Source organism: Gracilinanus agilis, chromosome 2 (genome assembly GCF_016433145.1).
Source record: "Gracilinanus agilis isolate LMUSP501 chromosome 2, AgileGrace, whole genome shotgun sequence".
NCBI classification, from domain to species: Eukaryota; Metazoa; Chordata; class Mammalia; order Didelphimorphia; family Didelphidae; genus Gracilinanus; species Gracilinanus agilis.
In genome coordinates this window covers 335,941,095-335,956,307 of record NC_058131.1, presented here as the reverse complement: position 1 = coordinate 335,956,307, position 15,213 = coordinate 335,941,095, and the positions used below count along the sequence as shown (strand labels likewise).

The window sequence follows — 15,213 nt, the reverse complement described above, 5'->3', positions numbered from 1 at the left end:
AAACTGGAGGAGTTCCAGGCGAACTGGAGAGACCTCCGGGAACTGATGCAGAGCGAAAGGAGCAGAGCCAAAAGAACATTGTACACAGAGACTGATATACTGTGGTAAAATTGAATGTAATGGGCTTCTGTACCAGCAGCAATGCAATGACCCAGGACAATTCTGAGGGATTTATGGTAAAGAATGTTACCCACATTCAGAGGAAGGACTGCAGGAGAGGAAACATATAAGAAAAGCAACTGCTTGAACGCATGGGTCGGGGCGGACATGATTGAGGGTGTGGACTCGAAACTACCACACCAATGCAACCACCAACAATTGGGAAATTGGGCTTGATCAAGGACACATGACAAAACCAGTGGAAAAGTGTGTCGGCCATGGGTTGGGGGAGTGCGGGGGGTGAAGGGGAAAATAGGAGCATGAAACATGTAACCATGTTAAAAATGATTATTAATAAATGTTAAAAAAAAATAACTTGGATAAAGTTCTAGACATTACATTTTAGGAAGATCATTGATAAACTGAAATGTATCCAAAAAGCAACCAGTATTATGAAGGGTCTTAAGATGGTACCATATGAAGAACTGAGAATGATCAACTTGAATGAAATAAGACTTGAAAGAACAGGTATTTGAGAAGCTTTTGGAGAACAGAATTAATTCCTTCTCATACTCAGAGTGTGATAATTAGATTAAACCTATCCTGTCCATCTTTACATTTAATCACCAAAGGTGAAAACATCACCACTTAATTCACAAGTTAGAAAGTCTATAACCCACGTGTGCAAGAGAGGGTGATGAATCGGAATTGACTGCCCCCTGGGCAGTCCTAAGCAAAGCATCTGTTGTGATTAGACATGTAAACTAAGAGGAAGACACAGGAAGTGACAAAAAAAGAGCCTTTAAAAGGGAGTGACAACTTCCAGTGAGTTCAGTTCTCTCCTCTTCTTGTTCATGTCTTGGACCTGAAGGAGCTCTGCTTGCGGGCTGGAACCCTGAGACCTTAGTTTTATTAAATTGGGCCCTAATACAAGGGCCTATTATGAATTTACTATTGTTTATTCAGAAATTTTTATATAGATAGATTTTTTATATTTTGATTCTGATTTTGAATTTTTTATTTCTCCCAAAGTTTAATTTTTCTTCTATTTGTTTTTCTTTTGATAATTGACTCATATACGCCCATAACTCAACCATGTATTCTGAGTTGATTGGGGTGTTTGTCAACACCCTCTTCAGGGGGGAATTCTATTTTCATAAAAATCCAAGATTTAAAATTTTGTTTGAGAAAAATTTTCAGGAAAAGAAGCCTGCTAATGCTTTGAATCCAGAAAATGAACTATTTGGAGAAAGATGCCTGCAGAAATCTATACTGAATCAAGATGATCCAGAAAAAAAATGCCTGCAGAAACCTACACTGAATCAAGACAATCCAGAATGAACTTTGGGGTGCAACTGATAGAACTTAAGGGGATTGAATACAATTATTTTGAATGTAAACTTTTATGCCAAAGGGAACTAACCCTAATTGGATTTTTGTCAATATGCCTAGAAAAACATTGGTTTTGCTTTCTTTCTATCTCTTCTATTTCCCTCTTATCTCTAACTATTTTAGTTAGAAGATTTTTAGGGGTACAAGATGATTATGACATATGATCAATTGGGGAGATTAGTCTCACAAATGATCACAGTGGGGATTGTGATAATGATAAAGCCTACCCTGTCTGTCTTTAGATTTAATAACCGAAGGTGAAAACATCACTACTTAATTCACAAGTTGGAAAGTCACGTGTGCAAGAGTGGGCGATGAATCGGAATTAACTGACTGCCCCCTGGGCAGTCCTAAGCAAAGCGTCTGTTGTGATTGAACACATAAACTAGGAGGAAGGCACAGGAAGTGATGAAAAAGAAGCGCCTTTAAAAGGGAGTAACAACTTCCTGTGGGCCAGTTCTTGTTCATTTTCCTAGAGTTGGAGACACTGCTTGCTAGACCTGGGACCCTGAGACCTTGGTGAGACTGTTCTTAAATATTTCCCTTAGAACTCCACGTGGCAAGTGAAGAAGGCTGACTACTTTAGCCTCCCTGGAGGTACTAGCCTCACAGAGGCTCCCTTGATTAGGAGAAGCCCTCATGGCTCAACCCCTTGTTAATTGACTTTTTGGCTCTCTGGCAAGGACCTCTGGAGCCCTGCCAGAGTAAAGCCAGGGATTGAGTACATAGTCTAGTTCTTTAAGCTAGATCTCTTACTCTACCCTCTTCTCATCTCTCTACTTCTACTTTCTCAGTAAATTACTAAAATCATTTTAGAATTGTTATTTATTCAATTCTTGGTGACCACACCTTTAAATATTAATATCCAAACCAAAAACCCCCTTTTTCTCTTTTACAAGAGGCAGAGAAAAGAGCAATGGGTACATGTTGAAAAGATGCAAACTTAAGTCTTAGATGAAGGGAAAAAATCTTCTTCCTAAACATTTCCCAAAAGGAGCTAATGGTCCCCCCCCCATTCCTGAGGTCCTCAAGAAAATGCTGGATGACTCCACATAGGGCATGGTTTAATGACAATTCTTGTTCAGGTACAAGTTGGTCTAGATGACTAATTCTAATTTACAAGGATATTTATATAATTATAACTTATAACTTTGAGATGCTATAAACTATTCAAGTGCTACATCTCTTATGAAAACCTTCCTGGGGGGTAGCTGGGTGGCTCAGTGGATTGAGAACCAGGACTAGAGATGGGCAGTCCTGAGTTTAATTATGGCCTCAAACACTTCCTGTGTGACCCTGGGCAAGTCACTTAACCGCCATTGCCTAACCCTTACTACTCTTCTGCCTTGGAACAAATGCATAGTACTGATTCTAAGACAGAAGGTCAGGGGAAAGAGAGAAAGGCAGGGACAGACATGGATGGACAGAAGTGAAGGAAAGAAGGGAGGGAGGGAGGGAAGAAGGAAACCTTAATGATCTTCCCTAATTCAATGATTTCTCCCCTCTCTCAGCTCCTTTATCTCAACATTTTAAAAAACAGTAAAAAGATGCATTTTTAACTATTTCATGCCTGAATCTCATCTCCAAACTGAGGTTATAAACTTTAAGATCTAGTACATCTCTGGAAATATAGTAAACTCTTAGGAAATATTTAATCAAATAAACTTTTGCAGTATTCTCCATTTTCCTTTCCCTTTTTCTTAGAAAATTTTTTATTTAAATCTTCTGTTTTTCTTATTTGTGCCTGACTGTGTCCACATATTCGTGGGTGGACACCTGAGAAGAAGAATTGGAAACTGAGGGAAGATGAGTGAAGAAAGTAGAAAGAGAGAGAGAACACAACAAAGGAACAAAGAAAGACTCAGAGACAAAGGCTTCAGGAACATGGGATTCAGCATGCTTGCTCTTCTGGTGGTGGTGTAGAGAGAGCTGCACATGTTCCCAAACTTTTATTGGGGTGTCAAGGAATGTGAAATGGGAGGTAGCTAATGAACATGTGACATGGTATATAATTTAACATTGGCTCAATAGACAACCACATGATCAAAGAGGAGGAGTTTAGTCAAACATGTGAGCTGGAAAGGAATGTGTTCTGATAAGGTGTTAGCTAGGACCCTTTGGTCCTGCCCAGGAATTCTCCTGATCATTTGGTTTAGAGAGTGATCAGGATTAATAAAGTACCAATTACATATAATGATCAAGAAGTAAAATGACCATGAGTATGATACTTGAGCAGATAGGTTACAATAACCAGACATCAATAATACTTTCAATATAAGAATATATCTGGTATGCCACATTATTAATAGAATTTCTCCCAGGATCCTTCTGCTTTTCCCATTCCAAAGAGTCAATTCATATAATCAATCATTATAAAAGGTCCATCAGTTGGACTTATTTTAGCACATGCAATTCTCTTTGGCCAGAATGCCCACTCCATCTTCATTCCCTAAGGAGGCTCAGCTCAAATTATGTCCTCTAGGAAGCTTCCCCTGACATCCCCACCAGTAATGACCTTTTACCACTCAGTTCTGTTTGCATCTCTTCTATCCAGATATCATACCTCTTTTATATTAGTTAGTCATATATTTCTTCTATCCCCCTACTAGACTATAAGAGATTGTGCCTATTTTAAAGTTTCTTCCAAATATTAAGAAATGTTTTTTGCATAGAATCACACAGACATTTACCTACAATAATTTCCTTACCTTGAGGTATGAGGTGTCATATCCAGTTTTACCGTCCTCAGAGTCTTTAGATGTTCTAAAATTAAAAATCAAAATCAGTTTAACAATGAGTTTTATGTGAAAATACTGGGCCAATATCTTAAGCTCAAGTTAATCAGAACATAGTGAGAACAAGAACAGAATCACAAATTTCATCTTCTCATGGATCAGTTAGCTATGTTCCAGGTAAAGAAGCTGAACTCCATATTCTTGACAAGATGACTCAAAAACAGGCAGGTAATACGCTATTCATTTTAGAGAAGAGGTCACAGGACTGAAGTCAAGATACCTGGGTGTGAAGCCCAGCCGGAAAACTTACAAGCAGTGTGACCATGGGCAAGTCTTGAACTCTCGGTTTTCTCATCTATAAAAATGAGGTTAATGATCTCAACAGCCTATCTCACAGAGCTATTGGAAAGACAAAGAAATGTTCCTTCATCGTAAACATTAAAAGTACTGAATTCAAATATATGCTTTTGACCATATTGAAAAGCTTTTCTGCTTTTCTTTTTTTTTTTAAGGGTTTTTCAACATGAAAGCTATATTTCATCAAAGGCTTTTTCTTGAATCAGCTAGGTGTCATTAGAGCTCTAGGACTGGAGTCAGGAAGACCTGAATTCAAATCCAACTTTAGACACTTATCTGTGTGACCTGAACAAGTCACTTGACCACTATTTGCCTTAGTTCCCACAAGTATAAAACACAGATATCAAAAACACCTATTTCACTGCAATTGTTGTGAGGATCAGTTGAGATATTTGTAAAGCCCTTAACATAAGGTCTGATATGTAACAGACATTATGTAAATGCTTCCTCCTTCTCTTCCCATTGTACCATTTAGAACTATTCTTATTAATTCTGATAAATTCTAGATACTGAATTTTAGAAAGATCATTGATAAGCTGAAAAGAATTCAAAAAAAGCAGCCAGGATAATGAAGGGCCTTAAGATGGTACCATAAGAGGATCAGCTAAATGAACTGGGAATGTGGAATTTGTATGAAATTAGACTTGAAGAGACAAACATTTGGGAGGCCGAAGGAGTCAATTAATCCTACTTGCCTCAGTTTCCTCATTTGTAAAATGAGCTGAGAAACAAAATGGCAAACAATCCAGTATCTTTGCCAAGAAAAACCTAAATGGAGCTACAGTCATGACAGATGAATAAACAACAAAAAGAGAATGGAATAAATTCCTCCTTGTCCTTAGAGGCAGAGCAAAGAACAATGGGTACATGTTGAAAAAAAACAAACAAGTCTGAGATGAAGGAAAAATAATTTCCTCCTAGAACTTTCTAAAAGGAGCTAATAGGCTCCCCCCATGCCTGAGGTCCTCAAGAAAATGCTGGATGACTCCATGTAGAGCAGTGATGAGGAACCTTTTAGAGGTGGAGTGCCAGGCCCCACCCCCCAGACCACATTCTGTACTCTTCCCCTCCTGAGCACCCAGCATGCCCTGCCCCCCCACCTTACTACACCCAGAAAAGGGAGGAAGCACTCCCATTGGATTGCTGGGGGTGGGAGGGGCAGGTGATGTAGTCAGGTTTAGGGATAGGGAGAAGAGGCAAGAGCACTCTACTCTACTCCCCTCTAATTATGTGAGCTATGATCCCCTCTCTTCTCCAACCTATGTGAAGTAGAAATTGAGGGGATTTCAAATTTCAATTTCAAAGTACACCCTCTTTAGCCACTATTCAAGGAACCAGAAGCTATTTCAAATGCAAAACTTTATTGAGAGAGAAAGAAAACGGCAGCCAGAAAAAAAAAAGCCAAAATGCCCCAGCTTACAGGAAAACCCCTATTTGTAGCAAAAATATAATCCTCGGGTTAAATGACATCATCCTGACACATTCACTCCATCAACTTCGAGCCTTCCTGAAGCCAGTATCCTCCAAATTAACCTTTTCAGCAAATGGTCAAGGGTTGAAGTCAGGTTTCAATCTGGATGCAGGGATTATTGGTACTTCTAGAACTTCTAGCCTACCTGTTCTCCTTCAGGGCAGGCACCCCTTTGAATATAAACTGAACAGGCTAGTAAGAGGTGAGGGGACTAAGAATGCAAATTAAAGCAGCCCAAATTTACTTGTGAAAGAAACTGGGGAAGGGAGCTGTAGAACTGCAAAGAGGCTATTAGCCTAGCCTCAGGTTCATAAAACTTATTCCTAAATCACTAAACTACAGTTTTGAGCATTTTAAAAGAACAAACTCAAAAGACACATCCCAAAATCCCAAAAATACTTTGTATAGTAAAGACACTGATTGTTTCTGATAGTAAAGACCTAAGTTGTTTCTGTCTCACTCAGGCCAAGAGTAATTAAGAGGCCATTGTATTCTGGATGGGGTTGGGCAATCTTGTCCAGCCAGGGATGCTGTCTTGCTTACTATCTCCTACTGGGGAGAGGGGAAGGGGAGCAGTCCAGCTGCAACTCCCTCTGGCTTTCTTGTTAGGAACTCTGGTGAACTCTGTGCTGCAAGGACAAGCACACTGGGTCCTTGGCATTGATGCCCCCAAAGAGGTCTAGGCGTACCATCTGTGGCACATGTGCCATGGATTCGCCATCATGGATATAGGGCATGCTTTAATGACAATTCTTGTTCAGGTAAAAGTTGTCCAAGATGACTAATTAAGTCCTTTAAAACTCTGTGATGTTATAAACTACTCAAATGCTACTTCTCTTTATGAAAACCTTCCTGATCTTCCCTAATTCAGTGATTTCTCCCTTCTCTGAGCTCCTTTATCTCAACATTAAAAAAATAGTAAAAGGATACATATCATTAACTATTTCATGCCTGAATCTCATCTCTACACTGAGATTATAAACACTTTGAGGTCTAGCACACCTCTAGGAATATAGGAAACTCTTAGGAAATACTTGATGAATAAGCCTTTGCATTATCTCCATTTTCTCTTCTTTTTTTTTTTCTTAAAAAAATTAATGTTGTAACAAAAAACTCTGACAGGGGTCTAATTACTCAAATATACAAGGAGTTAAATCAATAGTATAAAAAATCAAGCCATTCCCCAATTGATAAATGGACAAGGGACATGAATAGGCAATTTTCAGATAAAGAAATAAAAAGTATCAATAAGCACATGAGAAAGTGTTCTAAATCTCTAATAATTAGAGAAATGCAAATCGAAACAAGTCTGAGATATCACCTCACACCTAGCAGATTGGCTAAAATGATAGAAAGGGAGAATAATGAATGTTGGAGGGGATGTAGCAAAATTAGGACATTAATGCATTGCTGGTGGAGTTGTGAATTGATCCAACCATTCTGGAAGGCAATTTGGAACTATGCTCAAAGGGCTATAAAAGAATGCCTGCCCTTTGATCCAGCCATACCATTGTTGGGTTTGTACCCCCAAAGAGATCATAGATAAACAGAATTGTACAAAAATATTTATAGCCGCACTTTTTGTGGTAACAAAAAACTGGAAAATGAGGGTATGTCCTTCAATTGGGGAATGGCTGAACAAATTGTGGTATCTGCTGGTGATGGAATACTATTGCACTCAAAGGAATAATAAACTGGAGGAATTCCATGTGAACTGGAAAGACCTCCAGGAACTGATGCAGAGTGAAAGGAACAGAGCCAGAAGAACATTGTACAGAGACCAATACACTGTGGTAAAATAGAACGTAATAGACGTCTGTACTAGCAGCAATGCAATGACCCAGGACAATTCTGAGGGATTTATGGAAAAGAACGCTACCCACATTCAGAGGAAGGACTGCAGGAGTGGAAACACAGAAGAAAAGCAACTGCTTGAACACATGGGTTGAGGCGGACATGATTGGGGATTTAGACTCAAAACTACCACACCAATGCAATTAACAACAATTTGGAAATAGGTCTTGATCAATGACACATGTTAAAACCAGTGGAAATGTGCATCGGCTATGGGGGGTGGGGGGAGGAGGTCAGAGGGTAAAGGGGAAAGTAAGAGCATGAATCATGTAACCATGTTAACTTTTCTAAAAAATAAATATTATTAAATGTTAAAAAAAATTACTGTTGAAATATTTTGGCTTTTTCATTAATAGAATTCCTCCAGGATTCTTCTGCTACCCCATTCCAGAAAGCCAGTCCATATAATTAATTTTTTTTTCATATAATTAATTTTTAAACCAGTTCAGTGAAATATGATTAAAGGTTCTCAGTTGAAAGGGTATAGTCAACATCCATCTAATGAACCCATGTTAGCACATACTATCCTCTGTGACCAGAACACCTACCTCCTGTCTTCTTCCCCCCTAAGTAGGATCAACTCAAATGGCCAACTCCTCTATGAAGTTTTCCTTGACATCTCCACCAGTAATAAACTGGTTTTATTTTATATTTATATTTTATTTTATAATAAGATGGTTTGGTTTGCCACTTAGGATATGAATCTAAGTCTCTATGCAAATCCCTCCTTCTATCTTTACTACCTGTATGAGTTTTGGTAAGTCGCTTAACTTGCCCAGGATCTGTTTCCTTGTCTTTAAAGCAAGAGAGATTGAACAACCTATTTCCACTAGACCAGGCTGCTTGTTGAATTAAATTGATTGGATTAATTTGAATAAGGGAATTATTTCATTGCTAAAAATGTTTAAAGTCTTCATTAAGAGGAGGTGACCCTTCTCTTCACATTCACCATGCCTGACAAAAACATGGAGTTAGCTGGGGATAGAGGGAACAAATCAGGAGGAAAGGATCTACATTAGATTGTACACACTCCATTCTAATTCCTGCCCACCAAGACTCATAGACTCTGCTGAGCCTAGTTAGAATATAATCAATAGTGAACAACATATTTCCAGCCTATACTTCAGTGACTTCCAAAAACATTTCATTTTGCCCCTTCAGCTACAATGACTTCCTTACCTTTTAAGATGTGATTCATTCTCTGGATTTTTCATCCCCAGATGTTTTAGATGACCTAAAATTAGGAATCAAAATCAGTTTAACAATATTTTGTGTAGAAAGGCTGGGCCAGGAGCTTAAGCTCAATCAATTAGAGCAGAAAGAATGAAACCAAAATCATGAATTCAATCCTTTCATGGATCATTTAGCTATGTTTGATTCCAAGTACAGAAGCTGAATTCCATATGCTTGGCAAGACAACTCAAAAACACAAGCCAGTAATAACTATTCATTTTAGAGAAGAGGTCACTGGACTGAAGTCAAGATACCTGAATGTGAAGCCCAGCCCCAAAACTAATAAGCAGTGTGACCATGGGCAAGTGTTGGACTCTCAGTTTTCTCAACTATAAAAATGAGGCTAATGATCTTTACCTATTCTCACAGAGGTACTGGAAACCCAAAGTAAATGTTCCTTTATTTTAAACATTAACAAATACTGAATTCAAATATATGATTTTGACCATATTAAAGACCTTTTCTGTACCTATGCTCTTTAGGGTTTTCAACATGAATGCTGTATTTTGTCAAAGGCTTGTTCTTGAATCAGCTAGGTGTCATCAGAACATTGGGCATGGAATCAAGAAGACTGGGGTTCAAGTCCAGCCTCAGACATTCAGCTATGTGAATGGGGGAAGTCATATAACCTTGTTTGCCTTAATTCCCTCAACTGTAAAATGCAGATAACAGCAAAACAGTTATTTTCAGGATCAAATGAAATGTTATTTTGTGAAGCCTTAGGACAAAAATATAATAGGTGTTATATGTATGTTTTATTCCCTTCCCCTCTCTATTGAAATAATCATATGGTTCTCATTTTTATTGTTTCTATGTAAGTGTACTAGTTGTTTTTCTAATGCTGAACCAACTTGCACTAATTCCTATAGAATCCAATTTAGTCCCAATGAATGGCTTTCTGGATAGATTATAGTCTCCTTGTGAGGATTTTAGGTAAAAATCTTGCACCAATGTTCATTAGTGATAAAGAGAAAGTTCTCTATGATTTTTCTCCCCTTGGTTTGGGTACCAGGATCATATCTCACATCAGGAGTTTGGTAAATTGTATTTTTGAGAATCATTTTTGTAGCTTAGCTATTGATTGCTCTGTAAATTGTAAATTCATCCAACCCAGAAAAAAGTTTTTCCTTTAGTAATTTCATGTACAATTTGCTCAATTTTCTGAGACTGCATTAAGATCTCTATTTCTTAGGGGGCTTTTTCAGTTTATTGTTGTATATTCCCATTAACTTCCTATGAATTCTGAGTTTTGTTTTATATTTTTATGTTGAATACCTACCTAATCTGTTTCACCAATCAACCTCTCAATTTTTTAACCAGAACCAAATTTTGATAGCCGTCTTATAATAGTTTTAATATGTAGTACTGCTAGCCCCTTTATTTCCCTTTTATTTTTCACTAAGTCCCTTGATATTCTGAACCTTTTGTTCATTCCAGTTGAATTTTATTATTTTTTTCTAGGTCTATAAAATGATTCTGTGAACTTTTGATTAGAATAGGACAGAACAAGTAAATTAATTTAGGTCTATCATTTTTACTATATTGCCACAAACTACTCATGAGTATGTCATATTCCTTCAATTCTTAAGTATTTCTGCTGAGTGTTTTGTGATTACATTCATGTAGTTTCTGGATGCTTTTTGGTTGACTCTCAAATATTTTATATATTCTGTAGCTTATATATTCTTTAGCTATTTTAAAAGGAATTTCTCTATCTCTTTTCTGGGTTTTATTGGCAACATTGAGGAATATTGATTTACATAAGATTTTTTATATCTTGCTACTTTGTTGAAATTGTTCTAAATAATTCTAAATTGACTTTCCTAGTGTTTTTTAAGTAAGCCATCATATCATCTGCAAAAGGCAATAATCGCATTTCTACTTTGCCTATGCTTATTCCCTAGATAACTCTTTCTTGTCTTAATCTAATGTTTCTAGGAGTATTTTAAGTAATAGTGATGGGGCTGCTGGGTAGCTCAATGGATTGAGGGCCAGGCCTAGAGACAGGAGGGCCTAGGTTCAAATCTGATCTCAGATACTTCCCAGCTGTGTGACCCTGGGCAAGTCACTTAACCCCCATTGCCTAGCCCTAGCCCTTGCCACTCTTCTGCCTTGGAGCCAATGAAAAAATTAAGTAATAGTGATGATAGCAGGCATCCCTGTTTTATCTAGAAAAGGCCTCTACCTACTCTCCATTATAAAATGTTTGCTCTTAGCTTTAAATAGATATTATTTACTATGGTGAGAAAAAATACATTTATCCCTATGCTTTTTAGTGTTTAACAGGAATAAGTGCTGGATTTTGTCAAAAGACTTGGAATATAATTACATTTATGTAACTAATAGTTTCAGTTTATAGTCATATTAAACCAAACCCACTTTCCTGGTATAAATCCAACATGGTCATGGTGTATAATCTTTTTTAAATGGTATTATTATATGATAAGCAAGATGATTTCAGAAATAGCTGGTAAGATCTAAATCAGTGATTCCCAAAGTGGGCACTACCACCCCCTGGTGGGTGCTGCAGCAATCCAGGGGTGTGGTGATGGCCACAGGTGTATATATCTTTCCTATTAATTGCTATTAAAATTTTAAAAAATTAATTTCCAGGGGGCTAAGTAATATTTTTTCTGGAAAGGGGTCGGTAGGCCAAAAAAGTTTGGGAACCACTGATCAACAGGAACTGATGCAGAGTAAAATAAGCAGAACCAGAAGAACAATGTACAAAGTAACAGCAATATTATACAATGATCAACTATGAATACTTAACTATTCTCAACAATGCAACAATCTGGGACAAATCCTGAAAAACATACAATAGGGAATGCTATCCACCTCCAGAGAAAGAACTGTTGAAGTCAGATGGATGAAGACCAAAGCATACTATCTTTTACATCAGTATATTTATGATTGTGTTTGGGGGTTTTGGTTATGTTTGAGTATGCTCTTATAACAATGATTAATATGGAAGTATTTTATAATGTAAAAATAAAACTTCATGATTACTAAGAAAAATGGTATTATCACCTATTTGTTACATTTTATTAAAAATTTTTGCATCAATATTCATTAGGAATGTTAGCCTACAGTTTTCTTTCTCTACTTTGTCTTTCTCTAGTTTAGGGATCAAAAATATATCTGCATCACAGAAAGTTTTGGTGAGAGCCCCTTCTTTTCCTGTTTGTCCAACAATTTTCATAATTAATTTTTCAATGTTTAAAAAAATTCACTAATAAGTTGACCTAGCCCTTGTGTTCCCTTGTCCCCAACCACAGTTTGGAATTTATCACTTGTTCAACTTCTTTTTCTGATACTGGATTACTTAAATAATCTGTTTCTTCTGTAAGTTGGAGTATTTTACATTTTTTTTAAAAAAATTTTACATTTCATTTATCATTTTGTTGGTGCATAATTCAAAAATAATTTTGAAGCTTTTATTTCCCCTTCAAATATTTTGAAATTTAAATTTTTATGATTGTGGTTTTCCTCTTTTTAAGAATTAGATTAGCTATTTATCTTTTTATTATTTTCAAAAAAACAACTTGTTTTATTTATTTCAATGGGCTTTTTTGCATTCAATTTTAACATCTTTGATTTTCAGAATTTTTTTTATTTGATTTTTAAATTTTTTTCCATGGTTACATGATTCGTGTTGTCTCCTTCCCCTCTTTCCTCCCCATCACAGAGTTAACAAGCAATTTCACTGGGTTATACATATATTATCACTCAAATCCTATTTCCATGTTATTCATTTTTGTAATAATCTTTTAAAACCAAAACTCCAAATCATCTACACATATAAACAAATGATAAATCATGTTTTCTTCTTGATTTCTACTCCCACAGTTCTTTCTCTAGCTGTAGATAGCATTCTTTCTCATAAGTCCCTCAGTCCTCATGGATTGCATTGCTTCTAGTAGCAAAGTCAATTACATCTGATCATTCCATAATGTTTCAGTTACTATGAATAATGTTCTCCTAGTTTTGCTTATTTCACTCTTTATCAGTTCACATAGGTCTTTCCAATTCTCATAGAAATAAAGCACTTCATCATTCCTTATAGCACAATAGTATTCCATCACCATCATATGCCACAATTTGTGCAGTCATTCCCCAATTGAGGAACATCCTCTCATTTTCCAATTTTTTGCCATTACAAAAAGCACAGCACGGGGGCAGCTGGGTAGCTCAGTGGAGTGAGAGTCAGGCCTAGAGACAGGAGGTCCTAGGTTCAAACCCGGCCTCAGCCACTTCCCAGCTGTGTGACCCTGGGCAAGTCACTTGACCCCCATTGCCCACCCTTACCAATCTTCCACCTATGAGACAATACACCGAAGTACAAGGGTTTTAAAAAAAGCACAGCAATTCTCAGAATTTTTATTTTCTTGTTTAGTTCAAATTTTTTGGCATGCTCTTTCTGAGGTTTTTGTTGCATGGGTATTTCATTGATTTGTTCTTTCTCTCTTTTACTGATAAAAGTGTTTAGAGATATGAATTTTCTCCTTTAAGGATTTCTTTAGCTGCATCCCATACGTTTTTATACGCCATTTCATTGTTATCATTTTCCTTGATTAAGTTTTCAATTCTTTCTATGTTATTTGATCCATTATTCTTTAGATTTGTTCATCTCCAATTAATTTTTCTTTAAAGCCTTTTATTGAAATTTTATTGCATTGTGATGAGTAATGATGTTTATAATTTTTATGAGGTTTTTATGCAACAATTCATGTTTAATTTTTATGAAGTTTCCATGAATGGTTGAAAAAGAATATGAACTTTTATGTTCTCATTTAGATATCACCAGAGGGGCAGGCTAGGTTGCTCAGTGGATTGAGAAGTAGGCTTAGAGACAGGAGAACCTGGGTTCATATCTGGCCTTAGTCACTTCCTAGTGACCCCGGGCAACTGATTTAACCCCCATTGCCTTGTCCTTACCACCCTCCTGCTTTGGAACTGATACAAGATGGAAGGTAAGAGTTTTAAAAAAGTTTTTTTTAAAGAAACCAACAGAGATCTATCATGTCTAATTTTTCTAAAGTCCTATTTGGATCTTTAGCTTCTTTCTTATTTAAGCTTTTTATTCGATTTCTCTAGGTCTGAAAGGGGTACCTCAGTGAGATCTCCCACTATTGTACTGAATTTTGGCTACTTTTCCCTACAATTTGATTAAACTTCCTTTTAAGTATTAAGATGCTATGTTTTTCAATGCATATAAATATTACTCTAAGTAGATACTGATTCGTTAGCAATACCTTTAAATAAAACGCACCTTCTCTGGTTATTATCTCATTTTATCATATCTATATTTAACTTTATCTGAAATGACTGCTACACCTGCCTTTTTTAAGTTCATATAAAGCAAAATATTCAGTTCTGGTCCCTCATTTTAGCTTTATATGAATCACTGTGTTTCAAGTATACTTTTTGTAAATAACATGGTTGATTACTTTCTAATCCTGGCTGTTATATACTTCCATTCTATGGATGAGTTCATCTCATTTACCTTCATAATGATCATTATGTATTTCCTTCATAGTTGTCCTTTTGCACTTTTCCTAAGCTTTCCTCCACTCTCAAAACTTAAAAATGTGGCAAAAGAATTTACCTAATACTTATGATCTATAAACAATGTTTTTATTCTATTATATACCTCTTCTCTTTCCTTCACCCCATCCCTGCTCCCAGGTTTTTACTCATTCTTCTTTTCCTTTTAATCTCTCCTCCATATTAGAATGTTTTAGGATTATTTCTTTACCTATCCTTTCTTCCCTCTTAGACTTTACCCTCTTCATCTTTTATTTCCTTGTTTGGGTTTACTGTATTTCTGTACCATGTATGTGTATAACTGTGTTCAAATCCCTTTGCTCAGGTCAAATGAAAATGAAATTCTCAGAAAGCCTACTCCCCCTCAAACACCTTGTCCATGTTTGAATACTTTTTATCTCATTCACTCATTATATGAGTGATTTCCTTCCCCAGTACTCTTCTATACATTCTATTTCTGTCATCTAAGTAATTCAAAACAGAACAAAAATCAAATACATACTCTGTTCTCTCTTACTTACCTTT

The 15,213-nt window shown here is 36.5% G+C and overlaps 1 protein-coding gene across 1 annotated transcript in view; it reads right to left on the bottom strand.

The window, feature by feature from the left end:
• Positions 1–6,791, bottom strand: part of EFCAB8 (EF-hand calcium binding domain 8) — a 122,846-nt gene extending 116,055 nt beyond the window's left edge. Inside the window, exons 1-2 of the mRNA XM_044659787.1 lie at positions 6,702–6,791; positions 4,200–4,316 (exon numbers count right to left, since the gene is read on the bottom strand). Coding sequence (XP_044515722.1) covers positions 4,200–4,316; positions 6,702–6,791 — 207 coding nt within the window. The remainder of the gene's footprint in view (positions 1–4,199; positions 4,317–6,701) is intronic.
• Positions 6,792–15,213: the final 8,422 nt, after the last annotated feature.